General features: G+C 41.5%; 2 protein-coding genes across 2 annotated transcripts in view; both read left to right on the plus strand.

The window, feature by feature from the left end:
- The window catches only part of ICOSLG (inducible T cell costimulator ligand), a 44,827-nt gene extending 40,082 nt beyond the window's left edge, over window positions 1-4,745 (plus strand). Inside the window, exon 7 of the mRNA XM_054165742.1 lies at window positions 4,648-4,745. Coding sequence (XP_054021717.1) covers window positions 4,648-4,745 — 98 coding nt within the window. The remainder of the gene's footprint in view (window positions 1-4,647) is intronic.
- Window positions 4,746-5,598: 853 nt separating this feature from the next.
- Window positions 5,599-19,089, plus strand: LOC128897613 (myelin-oligodendrocyte glycoprotein-like). Its single transcript, XM_054165743.1, has 4 exons — window positions 5,599-5,664; window positions 6,040-6,092; window positions 11,035-11,379; window positions 19,016-19,089. The coding sequence occupies exons 1-4, from the start codon at window positions 5,657-5,659 to the stop codon at window positions 19,087-19,089; spliced, it is 480 nt and encodes a 159-aa protein (XP_054021718.1). The 5' UTR covers window positions 5,599-5,656.
- The last annotated feature ends 2,354 nt before the right edge of the window (window positions 19,090-21,443 follow it).

Consider the following 21,443-nt stretch of genomic DNA (forward strand, 5'->3'; position numbering starts at 1 on the left):
TCCTTCTAGTACCTGGATTGACCCTCATCCAAGGGAATCAAGGAGATGACAGATATGAAATTCCTCAAAAATGGTAGCTGGAAATGCAGATGGCATGGACCTTGACTGTGAGAAATGAATCAGACCAAAAATAACATGAAACCACTAAAGACCCACAAGTCTGCAGCATCCTTTGCTTCCTTCCTCCCAAAAGCTGAAATGAAACATGCTACATTTAACATCAGTCCCCTGATCCACCTAAACCCTTCACAAAGCCAGAAACAACTTTAGTTTAGTCTAAGAGCTATTTAGAAAGGTTATTCTGAAGCCAAGTATAAAGTCTAATTTCCTCAGAAGCTGCTAACACACACAAACTCTCTTCTTGTCTAAACACATTCAGAGGTTTGATGTTTTCCTCCAGACCTTTGAGGAAGATGTTTGTGTATTTGAATCCGGGAAAATCTGATCAGATATAAACTGTAGTTTATTTACCACACACATCTGATTTCTATACACATGGATAAAATCCTTCTTACCAAAACTACTTTTTCAAAACCAGGGAAGGGTTCATAACTTCCTGCTGCAGTACTAGGCATGGGGTACAGCTTTTCACCGGAAGCAAGCCATACACCATCACTCATTCATTCTTTATCCCTGAGCAGGGATAACTTTTCAGGTTAGATATGAATTTGATGACACACTTTCAATCCTCAGAACCCGACTGCAGTCCACAGTAAGCCTTAAATGGGCAATGGAGAATTACTGCAGCACTGTGAAACACAAGCCAGTCCAAAGGCAGCACTCCACCCACCATACACTACCTTCACAGGTAGAGTGAACAGAGCAGAGGGAGGGAAGAGAAGGAGCACAGAGTACACAACACTCCAGTGCACAGCAGATAAGAACAAGTTCAGAGAGTTTCAAACAGCTAAAACAAACATGAAAAACAGACCAGCTGCCCTTACAAGTGCATGAAGCTTGATAACCTGAAGATAAAGATCTCAGTCTAAGACTAATCTGCCACCACAGCACTGAAGATCTAGATAGTCCCCAGGGAGGTAAAGGACACATCTTCCCACTGCCTTGAGCGGAGATGGAAAAAATCACACAGCAGCTAGCTACAGAAATGCTACCTGCCACTGCCCACAAATCCCTAGAAAAGTGCCTTTAAATTAGTGTTACTTCAAAATCTAAACCCCTAAAATACAAATCCAATGTCATTTTTCAATGCGTGCCAGCATGTCCCTCGTTCACATCTCTCAAATACCTTTCCTTGAACTAATACAGGACAGCTCTCTAAATGATGCCTTGTTTTGTTCGCAGGTTGCTTTCAGATAAGATCAGAAGTGATCACCCAGTTTCAATGCAAACAGTGACATCATAACTTTCTCTAAGAAGCCAGAGAGTCATTTCTACTTGCTTCAGTCATTAGCTTCCTAAGACCTATTAGCTTTTAACTAAAGCTAGAAGGACTTTGTGGTAACCTGAGTGGAGAGCATTTAAAGGAATAACAAAAAATGTGGGTAAGGAATAGTAAGGCCACATTCCTCTGCTCAGGGCACTCACAGGATTTGATTAAGTCAGGGATAAAGGTACCCCCATACTCCTACAAGCATCAGTAACAAAACTTTGCTTGCATAAATCTGTTCTCAAAAGCCAAAGACATACAATTAAGGGAAGGAGGAGGGGGGGGAAAAAAGACACAAAACCCAAAGCAACCAAAACCCCAAAACACAACCCCCCTAAAAAAAAAATCAAAACCCAACCAACCAACCAACCAACAAACCCAAAACCTCCACAAAATCACCCCTACCAAAAAAAACCCCAAACAAATCCAAACCACAGCTCCAAGAAGTAAAAATCACCCTCAAAAACCAAACAAGCAAAACGCACAAAACTCCACACACACTTGAAGAAGCTCTTGAAGAAGCTACTGATGACTAAGGCACAAAGCTTTGCCAGGTGCATGAGCAGTTTCCTTCTTGACAATGGCCTTCATTCATCTACTCATATCAGAATTACTGGTGTCTTCTCCAGCTGGAGCCTGTTCCAGCTTGTATCACCATTTATGCGGTGCTCAGCTTCATTAACTTGCCTTAGACAGTACTGGAGGTTGGCAAATCAAGTGGAAGAGCTAAGGAAATCAATCCCTTCATTATAACATCCAAACTGTCATATCCACTTAGTTCACAATAACCTTTAAAACAGTGTCAAGCTTGGTGGTCACCACAGGGGTACCTCCTCCCTGTAAAAGCTTTAATCTCATCAGGGCCAGCCTCAGCATCTCTCTCCCTACCCTGGCCCACATCTAACTTTTGTCCATTGTCCCATAACAGCCTCTCACGATCTTTCTCTAGATTTTCAGTTCCCAAGTCTTTTCTGGACTAGATCCCAAACTGATCATTCTTTGCAGTGAAACTGTACAGGTGCACACTGGCCACAAGACATTGCTGCCTGATGACCGGAACTAGCTGGTTTTTCTGGTACCATAACCTGGTCCACTCAGCCACCAAAACTGCCGCCCACTGTATGAACAGCTGGGTCGCACTCCAGCTGTGCCACTCCTGATAGCCAAACAGTTGCCACAGAAGTTATGAGAGAGGTTTATGGCAATAGAGCAAAAAAAGGAAAAAACAAACAAACCAACCCCAACAACAAAACCCGTGACCAAGCAAACAACCACCCCCACAAAACCCATCCACAAAATAATCCACAAACAAGCAAGCAAACAAAAACCACCCCCCTCTGCAAAAAACCTTAACCACACACCAAATCAGCGCACAACACGGGCCCCTGGCTCATGCACAGCATCTCCACCCATGGCATTTTCTCTTCCTGCCACCCCAGCTGTCCTGACTAGCAGAGCTGTTCACAGGAGAATGCCTTTAGTATACTGCAACCACACTATTTTCCAGGGTTAACAGAGCATTTATGGAAAAAAAATATCATTTTCAGAACATAACCAGAGAGTTCTAGTGATCCAAGAGAATAAAGCCTTCAACAGTAGCATTTAGACCCTCTTTCATCTCAGCCCACCTTGGGCTGGAAAGAGACAATTTGACTCAACTTACTTTGGGACACAGACCTGCTATTCTACAGGCACTGGGAAAATCTGGTTACTTCCCTGCTTGATTAATTTTATTGAAGTCTGAGTTAAGGTGTCCAATAAACAGGTTCACGTGAGACAACAGCTGGATGACAGACACTGCCAAGAGGTTCAAAGTTTTGTAACTTAATCATGAACTTTTATTACATCACATTTTAGTTATTTCAAGTAGGTTACTTTGTTAATTTGTTAGTATTAATTACTCAGGAAGCGATTCCTCTTTGCAAAGCCTTATTCAGTTTGTTGTTTTAGCCTTTGAAGAAAAGTCCTCAACTCTGCTGCCAGATTAAGAGGGATCAACTTTTAAATAAAAAAATAAGAAATAAATAAACCCACATTGTTCATTTCCTAAACTTCCATTTTATTCAAACCACTGCTTTAAAATGAGAAAAAAAAAAAAAAGAAAGTATAAATAACCACAGAATGTTAGAAGTTGGAAGGGACCTCCAGAGATTATTGAGTCCATATGTGAGACATCAAATAGAAACTAATTATTTTTTAATGCTGATCCATGTGGTGACTGAAACATCTTGCACCCGATGAATTACACAGATAGGAATCAATCTCATCTTCAGCATAACTAGAACAATTCTTTTGGAGGCTCCTTGTAAACATTTTGTTCCAGAATCAGCTCAATCCAGAAAGAAATGTTATTTCAACTAAACAGCATGGGATTAAATGAAATTAAGGGTCAGCTGCTCCAGCTAAACCTGTCTGAAGCACTCCTGCAGTTAAGACAGTGCTTCTTGAAACAAGGCCTGCCTTGCCTCCTGCTTTATGAACAAGCTGAAGCTTGGGCAGGAAAGTAATAAAAGCAGGCTGATGACAAGAGAGCTGAACATTCAAATTCAGATGCATTCAAATTCAGATGCAATTTGGTGTATCTGATCCCACTTCCACCCTGATCCAAGATTTTTGCAGAGGCGTTTTTGAGAGCCAGAAGCCCTGCAGGGACTGTGGGAGTAAACCAACCAAAGCTGGAATCACAGACAAGCTGGCTGAGCTGGAACAACCGCCTTCATGTAGTTCTTGAGTCAGAATCAAAACTGTTAGAACACGAGTGAGTCTTGAGAAAAACGAACTTCTAGGAGCTCTGACTTTTGGGTTATTCCTGTCTGCTGCTATTGCACCTTTACACACTTGGCCACACCTACCAAATTTTTAGTTCTTTCTGCATAGGAGATGTTGTAAGGATCCCCTTTACCTACAGAGAGAGTGGGCACAGCTGCTAGGCTGCCCTTCTTCAGCCTGGTAAATGACCTTGCTGCTGCCTAACAGCATGGAGTCCTCGTTTCTCTAGATCCATTTCATTCTTGCCCCAGTACCAGGCCAGAGCACAGGATAAGCTTCTGGCCTTTTTGCACAACAGCCTTAAGTGTAGTAAAACATAAGTACAAAACTGAGAGGGAAGATAAGCTCCATGGGACTCCATGGGACACCACAGAGAACTAGCTAGGCATCTGGCCTCAAAGGTGGCCTGTTTCTTTTACAAAGGCAGGTAGGAAAGAAATGTCTGGAAAATAAGTTCATTTTGCATAAATTTACATCCTTTCTTGAAACAGTAACTTTTGCAACAGTGAAGGAGGCAACAACAGAAGTTCATGAAAAAGATGCAGGATGCACTGGTTTTAATGTCAAAGATGACAAAGATGGAAGTTAAATTGCACCATGTCACTGAAGCGTAACCAAGACTTGGCCATGAGGAAAGAGGGAGAAAAGGAAATCCAACTTTTGGCTCATGCTCACCTCAGAAAGCACCAGGAGCAACAGGCAGGAGAACAACTCCAGTACCTTCCCAAGACACAGCTGCCTCAGCAGAAAGTGTACTTTGAATAAACCACTACTTTCACCATCAGCATTATCTCTGGAACCCATCAGGGAGGAACAGTCAGTCAGATATTTGTATTCCTTAAGCTATGAGATAGTATGAGGACAGGGAGAGGAAGCCCCACATCTGCATTCTTCTTCCAACTCTGGCTCTTCCCCACCCCAAGTACCAGATTTAACAGCCTCTTCAAACAAGAACCTCTTTTACACAGTTTTACTTATAGGCTTCTTAGGTGTGCTTGCATGTTGTGGGTAGATATGCAGCTTGGGTGGTATTTGGTATTCTGACAGGTAGCGTTTACACCCCTTAATAAATACAATACCCATTACATTTCACCACCACCTTTGATCCCCAGTTGTCTATAGGAGAAGAATCCCTTCACATGCTTGAAAGCTCAAGACTAGTCGGTGCATGGCTGGTGACACATATCCACCCTACACATGAAAATAAACACACTCTGTGTACTGTAAGAGTGCATTCAGAGTGTAAATACACACTTGTATACACTCCCTGTATTACATACACAGAGTGAATACAGTGATACACAGAGTAAAAGAAAACAGACTGAACCAGAGCAAAATTAAGTACTTGTAAATAAACTATCCCCTTCTGGAGAAGTGCCTATGGCAATAAAAATTAAGAGCCTCTCACTCTTTTCCTTTTGCAGAGGCAGAAGTAGCAGCTGGAGCACCTGATGAAGCTTGCAACAGGGAGGGATTTCTAAAGGCTAGGAAGGCACAAAAATGAAATGGTGAGCTATGTTCTTCCTGTGATGAATTTTGGAGGGAATTTCATTTACTTACTAATAGAAAACCTTAAGAACAAACTATGACTACACATACACAATTAACTTACTTTGTCCATGTGACAATGCAAGCAGGAAGTATGGGTCTGGTGATTATGACTGAAGCCCCATGCTATTACCACCATTGAGAAACCTCCTATCTACAGGCAGAAGATGCAAACCACACCAAGACTTTAATGACAAAACAAGACAGGGCTTCCAACCCATCCAGCTTCATGAAAGAATTATGTAACAGAACCTAAATTGTGCCAGAGAAAAGGTCTTTGATCTCTGCTCTAGCATTCTAACAAAGTATTTGGTATTTCTCTCTCACTTTATTAGGGAGTCTGCTCTCTGGATGGTTGCCTGCTCACTGTTTTCATCTCTACCCAGAGGTAAATATGCTATAATACACACCTAGGAGTTTGTGGAAATACTTGTATGTGAATACACAAACTGCAAACTACGAATCTTGGTGCAAAACAAAACAATTACATGCTGTGCTTTGAATATATTTCATCATAGTCGAAGGTTTGCAGTAACAGATGACGACCTTCAGATAAACCTCTATATCCAACAGATGTGGTTTCGAGGTTGCGATGTTTCATGCCCATAATTCTTGATCTACATTTTAAGGACGTGGGCAGGATAAAATATCTTTAATGTCTCCATAATGTTAAGGATGATTTGGAATCTCGTCTTTTACAACTCCCAACTACCTTGCATCTGCTTTTTTATCTAAACTCATTGCGGTGCTGGGCTCGCAGTTAAGTGAAAGGACTTGAGCCCAGCAGAGACTTCTCTCCCCGAATCTTTGCAAATGCTCAGCCAACTTCTAGCAAAGTTGCTTTTCTGGCATTATATGGATTAGATATAATCTTCCCTGTGAAAGAGATACACTAGTACCTGTTGGTGAGGGAGTGTTCTACAAGCTGTAAGAGGCAACTCCTTGCAATTTTCTTACCCCATCCAGCAATATTAAGACCTCTGTGTTTGGTCAAGACTCCTCTGCTTTCCTAGAAGTGCCTTGCATTTACCAGGTGTGGTGGTTCAGGAGGTTACACTTCATTTTGAACTAGTCTCCATCTCTCTTCTGGAAGCACAACTGATGTTTTTAGGGAAAATTCTCACATACCTTCACACAACAGCGTGAAAAGCCTATTGTCAATATAAGTGCACCTGCAAGCATGTGGAGCCATCTAAGTGACTATCAAAGGATAGTCCCTTTTCCTCCTCACTGAAATAAGGGAATTCAAGTTTGGTGCTTCTGAGCAAGGAGATGGGATTTCAAATAGCCCCTCTAACCCCCCCAGAATACTTTTGCATGTAGGGGAGACACAAACCTCTGAAGAATCACGCAGCTGTACCTTGTCATGGTAATACATTTCAGTTTGAGATCATAAGTACCCAGAAACACGAGAAATTCCTTGTTGCCTTGTTTTTAACACAATAATTTTTCTACTTAACCTCTACTATTAGACTACTTTATCTAGCATGAGAACTGTGCTAATATCACCAGACTGAACTTAAGAAACACATTCAAAAGCTTTCCACTTCCAGGCCCTTTTCCACAAGTCATAAACTCTAAATCACCTACTGGCATCTCAGATTCCTCCAGTACAAGCAACACACAATTAATAAACAAAGATGATTACCCTAGATCATCATCAAGGCAGGAATGGAGGAAGAAACAAAAAAGCCCAGTCTTCATGACTTCCTTTCACTACACTTTGGGTACTGAAGCAGCAGTTTTCTCATTATAGGACTCTTAGAGATGGTTAAGTTAGCATGCTCAATTGCACCTTAATAGCCTTAAGCATTTGGATAATATTTAAACCACACAATTAAAAAGTAAATTTCACAAAATAAAATAATTTCATTTTACATTTCAGTCTTAAAACCACAAGTTAAAGCTATGTGTCACCACACACTTTTCCAAGGTAGAGAATTGCACCTTCCAAATACAAAGCTTACTAGGAAGATCTGAAAAGCACTACTTGCCTTGTTTTGTATGCCCCAGGAACAGCTGCCACCATCCCCACTGCTCACTGCATGACCGCTCCAGTTTTCTGGCCAGAAATCTGCCTCCACACCTCCTGGTGCATCAACAGCCTCAGTAAGACGCTTAAGAGAGCATCACCACTACTTCATTGTAACTTTTGTGTTCTCAAACTGGCTTCTATAAGGACACCTGTTTGGCTTGTCCCCAAAAGTCAGTTCTTCCCATCCACAAAAGAGCTCATGCACCTGTAGGCTTTGTTAAATAACTCATTACAGCCAGATTTCAGTCACCTGTTCTTGTCCCAGGCAACTTCAGGAATGCCTCCTTTTTGCTTCCTGATGCCACAGTTTTACCAGCTGAAAGCAGTGTGGGCAGAGTGGGTTGGACCCCATGGGTGCTTATAGAGTCATTCTTTGTAACCTGCATTTGTAACATGCAGGAAAGGAATGTTTATGATAGGCTCAGTTATGCTGGGTCTTCAGAAAAAGAATAAAGTACCAGAAAGGCAAAAGATGAACTTCTAAAACCAATTTGGAGGTTATAAGGATATAAGACCAATACCCTTTCTCCCTCTTTTGCTCAATAAGCAAATACTTATTGTCTGTTTTTCTGAAGAGAGTTACAAATTCTCTTGATTTCAGGATCATCTTTCCTTCATCCATGTGCCACACTGCACGTCGTGAGCACTCCCACTCTTAATGGCATCCTGGGGACAGGGCCCTCCCACCAGAAAGCTTTTCTGGAAGCTCATTTTTTCTTTCCAGGGCTTGTAAAACACCTGCAGCAGCCTCAGGCACACTCATCTCCCTGTTGTGGTTTGCTAACCACAGTCAGCCATAACCACAGTCTGCTTTCAGACATGGCCTTGCCTCAGAGAGACTCCTCTGAGCGCAGCCTTGCTCGTCTCCCTAGGCCCGAACAGCTCAGGGCTGGGCCTCAGGCTCTTCCCTCCCCTCCAGGCCTTCCTCAGCCTGTGGGCAGCCCTTCAAGGCCTGGGTACATCATTAATTGCAGGGCTGAGGCAGTCTCCTTGGGGAATTTAAATGCAGTTCCAGAACTGAGTTAATTGTAGACTTCTCAAGGATTTCAATGAAGTCAGGAAATTGAAGTGCAAATCGTTTTGAAAGGGTCTTTAATTATGTTTTACTGCCCTCTTATGCGATATGCCTTGGAGAAGCACAAAACTGTTTTTCAGTAAGGGTATGGTGCAGTGGAGGCTAAGCTTTGCTGTAAAGAAAATATGAGCCCTATTTGAATACTGGTTTAATTCAGATTCCCCTTGAGAAGCAAAACTTTGGTCAGTGACTGATATGGTCTGAAAATGGTTGAGCTCTCCATGCAGTAAGGGAAGCACTGACAACCAGAGATAACACTGGGGATATGTGGGACATTTTTCCAGCTAAATGTTTACATTGTTGGACAAAAATGAACTTAGATTTTCAGCTGAAAAAAATCTGAAAATCTAAGGAAAGCAGATGTTTGGTGGTAAGAGCTATAATCAAAGACACACACTTGGCTCGGTGATCTAGCTTTCTGAATTATACTTTTCCTTCTGCTTTTATGTCTGTCTGGACAGACAGAACATGACACAAGCAAGCCTCAAAACAGACAGGGATCAACATGGAAACAGAGGCCCAAGCATGTAACAAGCTGAGCTCTGGCTGATGTCAGTGAAATCAAGGGGCACCTGGGAGTCATTCTGGTCTTCACCCCAGTATATGCAGGGTTAGAACACAGGAATGACCACACTCTGACCAAGAACATTTACTTTGATACTGAATCCGCTTGCTTACTCCTTATGCTTCAAAGAATTTTGAGCTGTTTCACAGTGAATCTTAGCTTTTCTTCTTGGCACAATTGCAGAATTGTGCTGCTTTTATTGTGCTTCCTGCTGGGAATGAGTTTTCCATCCAAATTAATTAATTTGCATTTTAATTTATAAAACCATTTTATAAAACAGGTTTGGTCAAAGTGTTAATTTAAGCCCACATTCTGTGCTGGAAATACCTAGTTGTCTCTGCGTTATAGCTGCATGCAACCCAGCCTTCCCCAATGCCACAGGAGTTGTCCTACACAATAGTGGCAGACTCCCTTATTTGTGCAAATTTTAGTATAATTCCAACTAACCTGGAAGAATTTATAAAAATAATTATTAACAAAGTTACTAAATAAACAGGGTGCATAAGTGAGGGACTTTTTAGGGTGTCAGGTAATGATAGGAATAGGGGGGAATGGAAAAAAAAATAGAAATGGGTAGATTCAGATTGGATGTTAAGAAGAAGTCCTCCACCATGAGGGTGGTGAGACACTAGAACAGGTGGCCCAGGGAGGTGGTAGAATCCCCATCCCTGGAGATTTTTAAGGCCAGGCTGGATGTGGCTGTGAGCAACCTGTTCTAGTGTGAGGTGTCCCTGCCCATGGCAGGGGGCTTGGAACTGGATGATCCTTGAGGTCCCTCCCAACCCTAACAATTCTATGATTCGGCTTCCTACCCTGTCTGCTCACCAGCAGGCTACCCTCACCCTGGTTTGTAAAGTTGGTAATATTTCTGCCTGATGTCCAGGCCACCTGTATGAAATATGTCTCCTCAAGGCTTTAGAAAAGTTATTTACCTAAAGTAGGAATGACAGACCTTCTTTCTAGGGTACTGGAAGAATAAAGATACTAAAAAATATGAGAGGCCACAGGACAGGTATTAGCAAGAGTGCACCAAGCCTGACCTGCAGAAAACACCCTCTGTTCTCTCATACCCTCTGCAAGATGCCATAGGGGATGGGAGATAGAGGACTCTAGCACACTATTTACAAATTGGGAGCCACAATCTGACAAGTGAGCAATTTGATTTTGGAAACTCATTCAGGACTTTTCTGTGCTGATATAACACCCTTTTCACACTTCTCCTTTCTTTCAGCCAGACTTCAACAAAACCAAAACTTGCTTAATTGTGTCTGCCCATCTTCACTTCTCTGCATCCCCTTTTCCTCTTATGAAGTGACCAATCAATTAAAATCAAATCAGTCATTTGTTTTCAAAAACTAGGATTCCCAGAAGCTCAGAGTAAAATCACCAGCTATGGAGACAGGTTCAAGAAGCACCCATACCAACAAAGGCAGCTTGCACACAATAATATCTGTCCAGCTGCACCTGGGCACCAACTATACATGGCCCTTGGTACTGGCATAGCACATAATGCCTTCTGCCTGGCTGGGAACAGGAGGGCACAGGCAGAAGAAGGAGGAAAAGAGTCAATAATGACATGATAAAGCCAAAGTATAGGAAACCTGTCTTCTCCCTAGCTCTGCTGCACACTGAGAGTTACTTGTTCTTTATTCTAGGTCAACCAGACAAAACATGCAATGCATCTGTTGGAGACACTGTCATCTTGCCTTGCACCACCACCTCTCCTGGGGAGCTGAACCCTTCCAACTCAAGGCTCTACTGGCAGATAGACTCTCTCGTGGTGCACTTTTTTCACAGTGGGCAGGATTTGCCAGCGTTCCAGAACAAACGTTACCATGGCAGAACAAGTCTTTTTTTGGACCAGATTAAGCATGGCAACTTTTCCTTGAAGCTTTCCAATGTCCAGTTACTGGACACAGCTACATATACCTGCATCTACAAACAGACTGGGGATCATCCCAACACAACACAGAAATCTAAAGTTAAACTAATTGTATCAGGTAAGATTTTTTTGTAGTTCAGAGGAAGGGACTGGAGGATAGCATTTCTTGCTGACAAGCTGTATACAGCCATTGACTGGGATGAGCTCAGTTTTTAAGCAAATCTTTACTCATTTTCACTATGTTCCTTCCTTTTGTTGGAAGCGTGAGAAGGGGGAAAAAAGAGATTGATCTGAGTTAAGCTTCAGCACCGCATATTCTTAGCAGCAGCAGGACTCCTGAAGGCAAGCTGCCTGACTTTTCCTCCTCTTCACATGAGACATTAATGAATAATGAGGCCTCCCTAATTCCAAGCATTTGGTTATTTGGGGGTTTGTATTGTCCTCGATCTACCTTGTCTCAGACGAATGAGAGCTTATTTTAGTTTGCACTTGGGTCTGTTTAATTTCTGGCAATTGGATCCAAAGTCTGGGCCATACACCCTTTCAGATGAAAGACAGACAACTGCTATTTACTTTTTCCCTTGCAGATGGAAGCTATAGATATGATGGCAAGGCTGGACACATGCAATAAGAATTACTATTTTTCTTCCTTAGGAAAATGAGCAAGACCATAATGTATGCTTGAGTAATGAGAAACAGCTGAGCTAACACATTTGAACTGCCTACAAGCATGGCCAGCACTGGGTTTTGACAGGCTGACTAACTTGAAAAGCAATTTAAAAGGAGAGAATACACCTCAAAACAAAACATAGGTGTTTAAGGTGTCATACTTGAATAAAGCAGCTGGAAATTTTCATTATGGTTAACCACACGCATCTAATTCGGCTTAAAATAGATAATTGTTTTAGAGGAATACAAACCCTTTAATATCTTTGTTGTAAAGCACACCATTCTCAAGCGAAAAACATCTTTTAAATGTAAAGTGAAGTAGTGTGTTCAGAAAATTTCAAAGTGAAATGTTTTGCAGTTTTCAAAAATGAAGAGAAAGTGTTTTGAAAATGCAGAACCAGAATGTTTTCATAACCTGATTTTTGAGAGCAGTAGGGTGTCTTTTATCCTGACTTAATTCCGTGATCACATTTAAACTTCCAAGTTATTTGACTAGTGTATTCTTTCTTAGCAAAGCCAACCAACAAAGTACTAACCCTCTGATGACTTATGGATACTATTTTCCTGTTCTAGCCTCGAACAAATAACTTTAATTATTGTGGTGTATTTTTTCCAGGTCCATCTAGCGCCAAGAAGACTCCTCTCCTTTCTGGTAAGGCAATACCACTTAACTTATTCAATGTGTCTAAGTGCTATTCCAGTGCTTTAATTTGAATTTGCAAGATTGATAAAACACAATGCATAGAGAAAAGTCCAATAGGCTTAATGGTTCTTGTTCTTTCTTACTAAGTGTAGCAAAATACAGCTGTCCCAGAAAGAGAAAAGTAGCTCCACCACTAATACAAACCTAGACTGCAGAAACAGTACTGAGGTGCCAGCAGTCACTAGACCATAAAGCTACTCACCCTTATGATTATCACATAAACCAACAGAACCCAAGCAACACAGAAGTAATTAGGTTCTAGGAGCTAAGGCCTTTATAAATTACCTTGGTATAAATGAACTACCAGATGAAGAGCTTTGAGGGGGTCTTTTTTGGTAAATGACATAACAAGTATTATAGAAATACATGATTTATGACTCCACATAAGGTCTTCTGGGAAAAGGTAATGCTAAAGTATTGTCCAGGTTTAATCATTACAGTGAAGTAACTGCATTAGGGTAATTTATAAACATTTATGGAGTGAATGAAATACAGAAAGGCTGTCCAGCTCTGACATGTAATCATCAGTGAATTCTTCCATAAAAATCCTGCTTCCAAGCTAAATTATTCTTATTAGCTCCACAAAATCTTAAACTGGTGTCAAACCTGTCATGTTTTGTCAGGTAAAAATCCATAGCTGCAATCTGTATTTTAGTCAGTGCAATTGCAAGCCCATTACATTAATTGCATTTCAAGTAACATAATAAATTCAGCCACAATACAACGTTACAGCAATAAAGTCAAATAGAAAATAAGGAAGAGAAATGTTCCAGTGGCTTACCTTATGACCACAGAGGAAAAAAAAAATCAGCTCTGTACTTCATGAGTTAGAAACAACTGGAAAAATTGCAGGAAATACCAGTTTTAGACCTACCTAACATTTCTGCTCTAGTTGGATTGTGAAAAAAAAACCTTGGGCTTTAATTCAAGGTGGAATCATGTGTGTTCAGTGACACAGCACCACATTAGCACATTATAAAACCAGGTAGAACAGGAGCCAGAATATCTCTAGCTTCCTTCCATGGGAAAAAAAAAATTAGAAATGAGTAAGGGTCAATCTTTTTAATGCAGTAGCAGTGGAAGTTTCTCAAAACCAAATGGTAAGTAGATTGTGTTTAAAGGAGTCACTTGTGTATATGCCTGACTCAGATGACTACTGACAATTTTCTGACAAGTTTTCCTTAATATAAACTTAGTATGAAAATTTAGTTTCATTGGGGAAAAAAAAAACCAAAACCTAATACCACCAAAGAATCCAAACAAAAACCCCAAACAACCAAACAAAGCCAAAACCAACCAAACAAAACCCACAGAAACCCCCACATGACCGGGACAAAGTGGAGCATTTCAGCTTTGCTATAGGAGAGCAAACTGAATCACACACTTTAGACACCTGAAGGTACTGATGTATTGGATTCCTGGATTTTGGGAAGGAAAAACAAAAACATGGAGTTTGAAACAGAAATTCCCTGGGGGGGAAGGAAAAATAATTCCTATTCTCATCAGCTTCTTTTAAAGAAAATCATCAGACACAGTTCCTTTATCTTTAAATTTTCTATATCTATTTTCATCAATTTCTGAAGACAGGGAGTAAGAAAATCAGTTTTGTAATCAGTATTTGGAAGGGACTTAAAATATTTAAATGGCCTGCTGAGAACAAAGACACTGTAAGCAGAAAGTTATCATGCTTTGGTGTCATCATAACCACATCAGCAGATATCTGTTATTTTTATATCAACAGAAACAGGTTTGATCTGTTTCACTTCTGCTTCATTTCTGTTTACTTGCTGGATTGATTTTTTTTCCCTAATTTTTTCAAAGAGCCTACATTTTCTGTCACTTTGGCTTTCATGTGAGACTTCTTATCTGTCTCAATGAAAACTCATTTTATGCTTTTTCTGAGGAAAATGAAAGTGCTTAGGCACGGAAGAGGTCACAAGAGGTCAGGAGCCTTGCTATAATTACTTCAAAGCAGTATCTGATGTTGCTCGTTACCCATTAGTACTCCTTCTAGAAAGAGGAGGAGGAAGCACCCCTACTAGCAAAAAATTAACCACAGCAACACACTGGAAGATGTTAACATAGCAAGAGGAACAGTGTAGGAATTGATATAGACAACAGTATACACCCTGACATTCCTAGATTCCTAGAATGGTTTGGGTTGGACGGCACCTTAAAGCTCATCTAGTTCCGACGCCCCTGCCATGTGCAGGGACACCTTCCACTACACCAGGTTGCCCAGTGCTGTCCTTCTTCCCAGAGAAGAAGTTGGACCTCAGAGGAAAAATTTCTCTGCTGTTTAATTCAGAGGTCCAAAATCTTTTTTTAACTGCATACTACATCCAGCATGGGTTGCAAGTAGCTTCTGAGACAAGGCCACCTAAGCATCTGTGGCCTAAAATTTTACTACTCATGTGCATTATTCATGGGCTATCAATCACAATGCCTACCTTAGGCCCTGAGCAGGTAGAATGATAATGTATTTAATACTCTTTTAGATGTTCTATAAGGGTTATTACAAAAGGAAATTGCATTCACTGCTGCTCAGTGTCTCTCTTTTCTATGAAGGAGAAAACATTATTTATAATAGTACCTTGAGACTGGCACACACCCCCCAAAGGAAAACAAAGGAGAATTTTGGAAATGAGCCACAGTCCACATGATTCTATAATCATCCATCAATGTGTCCACGTAAAGTATTTCACACAGACTTCAAATACAGTTGTGAAGCCACCAGTTACATGTTGACTTTCTCTTTTAATGTTTTTCAGAACACAGTAAGATTTCCTCCAGAAGCTCTGCAGAAGTGCCATGTCTGGCCATGCTTCTCTCTTTCCACCTTCTTGTCACACTGGGGGTTTGGCACTTTTAACTGAGGAAGTCAAACTTTTCATTGGGAAGTTCTCCTCGCCAGAGGACCTTGCTAGGCAGAAACAGCTCTGTAGAGCGTGTCAACTGCTCCGGAGTCATGTGAAAGACCATTAACTGAATGCAGAGCCGGCACTAGGTATTTATGTCCCACATTTTGGTGTTCCACAAAACTAAAGGCAGCAAAACACAGAGGAGGCAAGTCTGCTTTTCAGTTGTTTCTTAGAGCCCAGCTTTTAGCAATGCTGGTACCCCCATCTTATTTTGGATTTTGTGAGTTAGCTTTAATGATAGGGTAAAAGACTCATTAAAAAGGTCACATTATAGTTGACCTTACTGAGATCTTTTGCCTTCAGTCTCATTTGCTGCCCTTCAAGAGAACTGAAAGGAGAAGAAAGGGTAACTGCTCTCTGTGTCAGATGAAAACTGAAAGTAGGAAGATGCTTGCATTCTGTGAAATGTAAGGGCAGAAGCCTTGTGAAACCTGAGCTCTGCGGAACTTTAGTTTCCGTTTTCGCACTTCAGCGTCACAAGCTGCAAGTAACAACTGTTTTTTTCCAAAAGAAATGTAGTATTTCTTCAGTGGAAGGGTGAAGCTGACTGGGAAAGATGATGGAAGTTCATAACACAGCAGTATAAAGGAAGGAAGTGATGTATTATTACAAAATCCACTTCTAAGCAAGCCACAAGTGTCAGAAGGCTGAATTAAGCATTTTCTGGTTTTGTCAGAAACACAGCAAGGTCAATGTGATCCTTGTGCAAAAGCTGGCCTCTGAAGCTAGAACTGTGCAACAAGAAATTGCTACTGTGGTAAGGTCATGTCTTTAAAATGGTACCTGTGGAAGAATAAATAATTAGTAACTGGTGACAATAATTGTAACTGATACCTAAGCACATTAAATGAATTTAGTTCTGGCAATGTTCATCCATGTAGCATAGACGTCTTGTGTAGAACTAAGATGGAAAGGATCCTGTACACCAACAATATCAAGAAAGTGCAGAAGTTTTGCTTCAGGCCAGAGCTGCTGCAATCACTCTGTTACAGAACTGAGAAGTGCCTGGAGAACTACATCACCCAGGATGGTGAACAGTGGTGACTGCAAAGCACTCCTGGCTGAGCCCTCAAGCAAAGGGAAGTGACTCACAAGGACACACATAAAGACATTTTGGTTTGGAACAATTCCACTCTTTCCAAAGGAAAGAAAGGATGCTTTATGCAAGGAAGGGAAGGGAATAAAAAAGAGCTTCATGTGGTATCCACTGAGGTAAAGGAGATAGTTAACTTTGACTTCCTTAGCAAAGGGTCCTTTCCCAGGGGAAGGAAGGAGAGACAAAACCCCATGTACAGCCTGCACTGCTGCTGCAATGAAGCTCCATTGGTACTTACGCTGCCCTGAGTACAGAGCAGCTTAGTGTGACAGCGGGGCTCCCACTGCACAGGAAGTGTTGAATATGAGAATTGTTATTGTCTTTTTGTGTCTTACCCTCCAAATGTTTGTCTCAGATTCCATGTATTTTTCAAAACAAAAGTGGATTAAAAATAAAAACTTTCTAAAAAAAACCCAAAATGATGAGAGCAGTTGCTTGGTCTCTAAGAGGTCTTCATTTGTATCCCAGTTGCTCCTACAGCTACCTAGGCTCCCTCCCCCAATTAGAAAGTCCAGAAGGTGGAAGTTGTACAGGTCTGTGAGTCCCAAAAGTCTGAGCAGCTTGCCCTCAATCTCAAGGACTTCTAAAACATGTGACATTCACTTAAGCAGTCTTCCACTTTTCAAAAGATGTTGAGGCACATGAACAACAGGAGAACCTCCACCAGCAAGTGTGACTATACAGCTGCAAAAATGTCCTGAGCAAGCAAGTAAAGAATTATTTAAATACCTTTATGGAAGCATGCAGGGACAGAACAAGGCCTAGCTGCTGTGGAATGGGGACAGCTGTACAATGAAGAGTGGGCACTGTGCTGGTTGGTGCCTGTGAGGAATACCCAATTCCCTCAGTCACCTGCTTCTCTCCCCGTCAGAAGTCATTCCTCCTGCCTGTGTAAACTGGCACGAATCATAGTAGGCACATGAGCAGATGAAGGTAGGAGGAATGAAGGGTGAGGTGAAGAAGACTTCTGAATGTTGCTTACAACCCTATTTTTTTTGCCTCAGATTTGCAGCAGCACTTGGGATGTCTAAACATCCCTGTTTAATATATATATATATATATATAATTTTCCAGACTTGTAGCTAATGGAATTTTCCAGTGGTAATACACAACCATGATCCCATTTCCCTGGAAGACTGCAAAGGAAGGTTTGAATGACTAGCAGACTGATTTTTTACTCCCTTGGCCTGGTTGATAATCCAGCACAAGCATACATCTTAAAGTTCACTTAATGTGCAGAACATGAGCAGCAGATACTTCCTGTGTTTTAGAATCATAGAATTGCTAGGGTTGAAAGGGACCTCAAAGATCATCCAGTTCCAAATCCCCTGCCATAGGCAGGGACACCTCACACTACAGCAGGTTGCTCAGAGCCACATCCAGCCTGGCCTTATAAACCTCCAGGGATGAGGCTTCCACCACCTCCTTGGGCAACCTGTTTCAGGGTCTCATCACCCTCATGGTGAAGAATTTCTTCCTAACATCCAATCTGAATCTACCCATTTCTATTTTTGTTCCCTTCCCCCTAGTCCAATCATTACCTGACACCCTAAAATGTCCTTCTTGTAGGCCTTTCTTGTAGGCCTTCAGATACTGGAAAGCCACAATAAGGTCTCCTCAGAGCCTTCTTTTCTCCAGACTGAACAGCCCTAACTTCCTCAGTCTGTCTCCATAGGAGAGGTGCTCCAGTCCTCTGGTCATCCTCGTGGCCCTTTTCTGGACACACTACAGATCCTTCTCGTAAGAGAGGCTCCAGAACTGGACACAGTACTCCAGGTGGGGTCTCACCAGAGTGGAGTAGAGGGGGAGAATCACCTCCCTTGACCTGCTGGCCACGCTTCTTTTGATGCAGCCCAGAATACAATTGGCTTTCTGGGCTGCAAGTGCACACTGGTAGGGTAACTTTGAAAACGGAGGACCACAGTAACAATTCACATATTTAAGGAGGAATCTCTACTTCTTTCTCTTGTGCAAGAGCACAAGCTCATCCTGTAGCTTATCTAAGTTTACAGTGTGGTCAGTTTAACAGGTTAATGCTTTCTGCTGAGCTCCTTTCAATTCCATATGCTGTGTGAGAAATGGTCCATATAGATCATCAGCAAGAAATGAATGTAATATATCTGATGGAGAATTTCACCTTTATTTCAGCTAAGCCTAAAGGAGTCATTCACATAGTGTGATGCTCAGCAGCTGAACATAGGGTAGCAAAAAATACTCTAAATAAGCATGGAAGGTGATTATTCCAAAATATGCACCATGAAATAATGTTGCTGGGGTAATGCAATCCTCATTGCAACTTCTATTTCAGCTCCTGGGGTTGACCAAGTGTACTTTCTTCTCTTCCCCTCTCTATCTGTTTCCACAGAGATTCTGACCACCACTGAAATCACCTTGGAAAAGATAACCAAATATCAGTTCCTTAATTCTTCCGAGAGCTAAGGCTGACCCGTACAATAAGCAAGCCATGCAAAAGAGTTAAAAAACATCTTAAACAAAAGACTCAAGCCCTGGAATGCAGGCAACTATCAATTATTTGCATATGGGGAATTTGCTGAACTCCTATTCAGAGAAAAAAATACTAAATAAAATCAAGGTATGTATACACACACATAAGATACCGTTAGCGTGCAAACACACAGACCCTTCAAGAAATAGTATGCTTCCTTCCAGTAGTATTTCCCCCTACAAACCTTGGGTTTAGGTCACCTTGGCTGTTATGATTAATTTTTAACAAAACAACAACAGAACAAAGCAAAAAGTCACAGACTTAAAACATGTGGTTGGAAGAGACTTCAAAGATCAACCAGTCCAACCCTCGACCCAGCACTGAAGGGTAACACTAAACCACACCCCTAAGCACCAAGTCCTGATGCTGCTTAAACACCTCCAGGGACAGTGGCTCTACCACTGCCCTGGGCAAACCATTCCAGTGTTTGATAACCATCTCTGTGAATAAATATTTCCTAGTATCCAGCTTCAACCTCCCTTAGTTCAGCTTGAAATCATTTCCTCTAGTCACACAGAATCACCAAGGTTGGAAGAGACCTCAAAGATCATCACGTCCATGCCCCCTGCTGACATCTCATTTACCCCAAACCTGTCCCTGTTGTAGCCACAAACAGAATGGTTACAACTAAAACTGCACCTCCATCCCCAGCTCTCGTTTCTGCCTTTAGAAGAAAAAAGCACCACTGTCAATCTGTGAACACTGCAACAATCTGCAGAAAAACACTTTGTGAATTTTGTGTGTGTGTGTGTGCAAGTATCAGTGAGGGCAAAATGGGGCGGGCAGGGTGAGAACCCCTCCCCACATCACGTAGGTCAACCCCAGCACATCACTAGACAACCACCAGAGTGCAGGAGGAGCATTTATTTACCATTCCCTCTCAGTAAGACAAAGTTCTTAGATGCTTTCTGAAGAAAAGCCACAGGATCCATAGGCTGGATACTGCATGCCTCCTTGTGGAGGCTTGAAGAACTTTCACTTCTTATTTCTCATAGCATTTAACAAAACATATGAATCATAAATTTCTGTCCACTTGACTGAAACTACCAAATCCCTCAGCAGCTCCAAACAGCCCTATGGAAGGAAAGGAAAAACCCAGCTTGGCAGACAAATGAATCTCTAAATGCACGCGGAATTTCCCTGCAAATTTACACTGGCTGAAGGCTAAAATGACAGTGTTGCATCTGCTGCCAAATTGAAAAGGTACTCTATTAAACAAAACAAAACCCTCCCCCACAAAGACAAAACCAAACCCAACAAAGTATCTAGCAAAGGTTTGTACTCAGCACATCACTGTGAAATTAAAGAGAATGAAGGGGATTAAAAAAAGGCCATTTTGGTGCGTGAAAACTTCTCCCTTGAAAATGTTATCTTCCAATGACAGAAAAAAAGAAGGGTAAGAAGATGCTCTAAAATCTGATTATTTCTGAGAATAAAATTATGTCTTTGATTTCCCTTGTTTGAGCCATCTTCACTAAATGGCCAAGCTTCCAGTACTGACAACACCATGCTGGCAGCTTGTTTTTTGTACTCCCTTGAAAACCATTTCAGGCACTGAGGAGGAGCTGGTTCCTTAATTCCTCTCCTAACAACTCACAGCCCTCAAACAGTGACTGTTTGACTGACCATCACTTCAGAATATTGCTGAATCTGTGTCCTTGACTGTAAGCCTGTGCTACTGTGATAATCCAACCTGGAAGCCTCCAGGTCAGGGATGCACCACTGCATCTGCTTAGAAAGGTACACAGTAGATTATGAGTAGCCTTCATTATTTGAGTATTTGGACTCAACAAAGAATGTCAAAAGAGGCAACATCTGGATGATTCCAAACCAACTTGCAACACCTGTTTACTGCATGATAATACCAATTTCCACTCCCCAAAAGTCATGGTTTTCATCAGGGCATCTAAGGTTCAGAAGGTTTAGAATCTAAGAAAGCTTTATGCCACTACAGCTGCACTTACAAGGAACTGCAGATAGGAGAAAGCAAAAATACAGATACAACCTGCTGTGGTGAAAGGAGAGACCTAATTCACAGACCCTGATAGGAAGAGCAGAGCTCAATTCAGATTACTCTTACAGGAGAGGAAGGTACTGTTAACACAGGCAGCAGCTCTCCTTCCTCCCCTCCAGGGATTTCAATATTTCTTTTAAAACTCCTGCAGCTGTAGGAAAGAAACACAATTTAAAATATATGAACAAGTACCTCCCATACTCTGTATAAAACTGGTATTAAAAACATCCACTTATGTATAAGCAAAGCTTATGAAGGAAAGGCTTTATTTGC

Source organism: Dryobates pubescens, chromosome 12 (assembly GCF_014839835.1).
Source record: "Dryobates pubescens isolate bDryPub1 chromosome 12, bDryPub1.pri, whole genome shotgun sequence".
In the NCBI taxonomy this organism is placed as follows: domain Eukaryota; kingdom Metazoa; phylum Chordata; class Aves; order Piciformes; family Picidae; genus Dryobates; species Dryobates pubescens.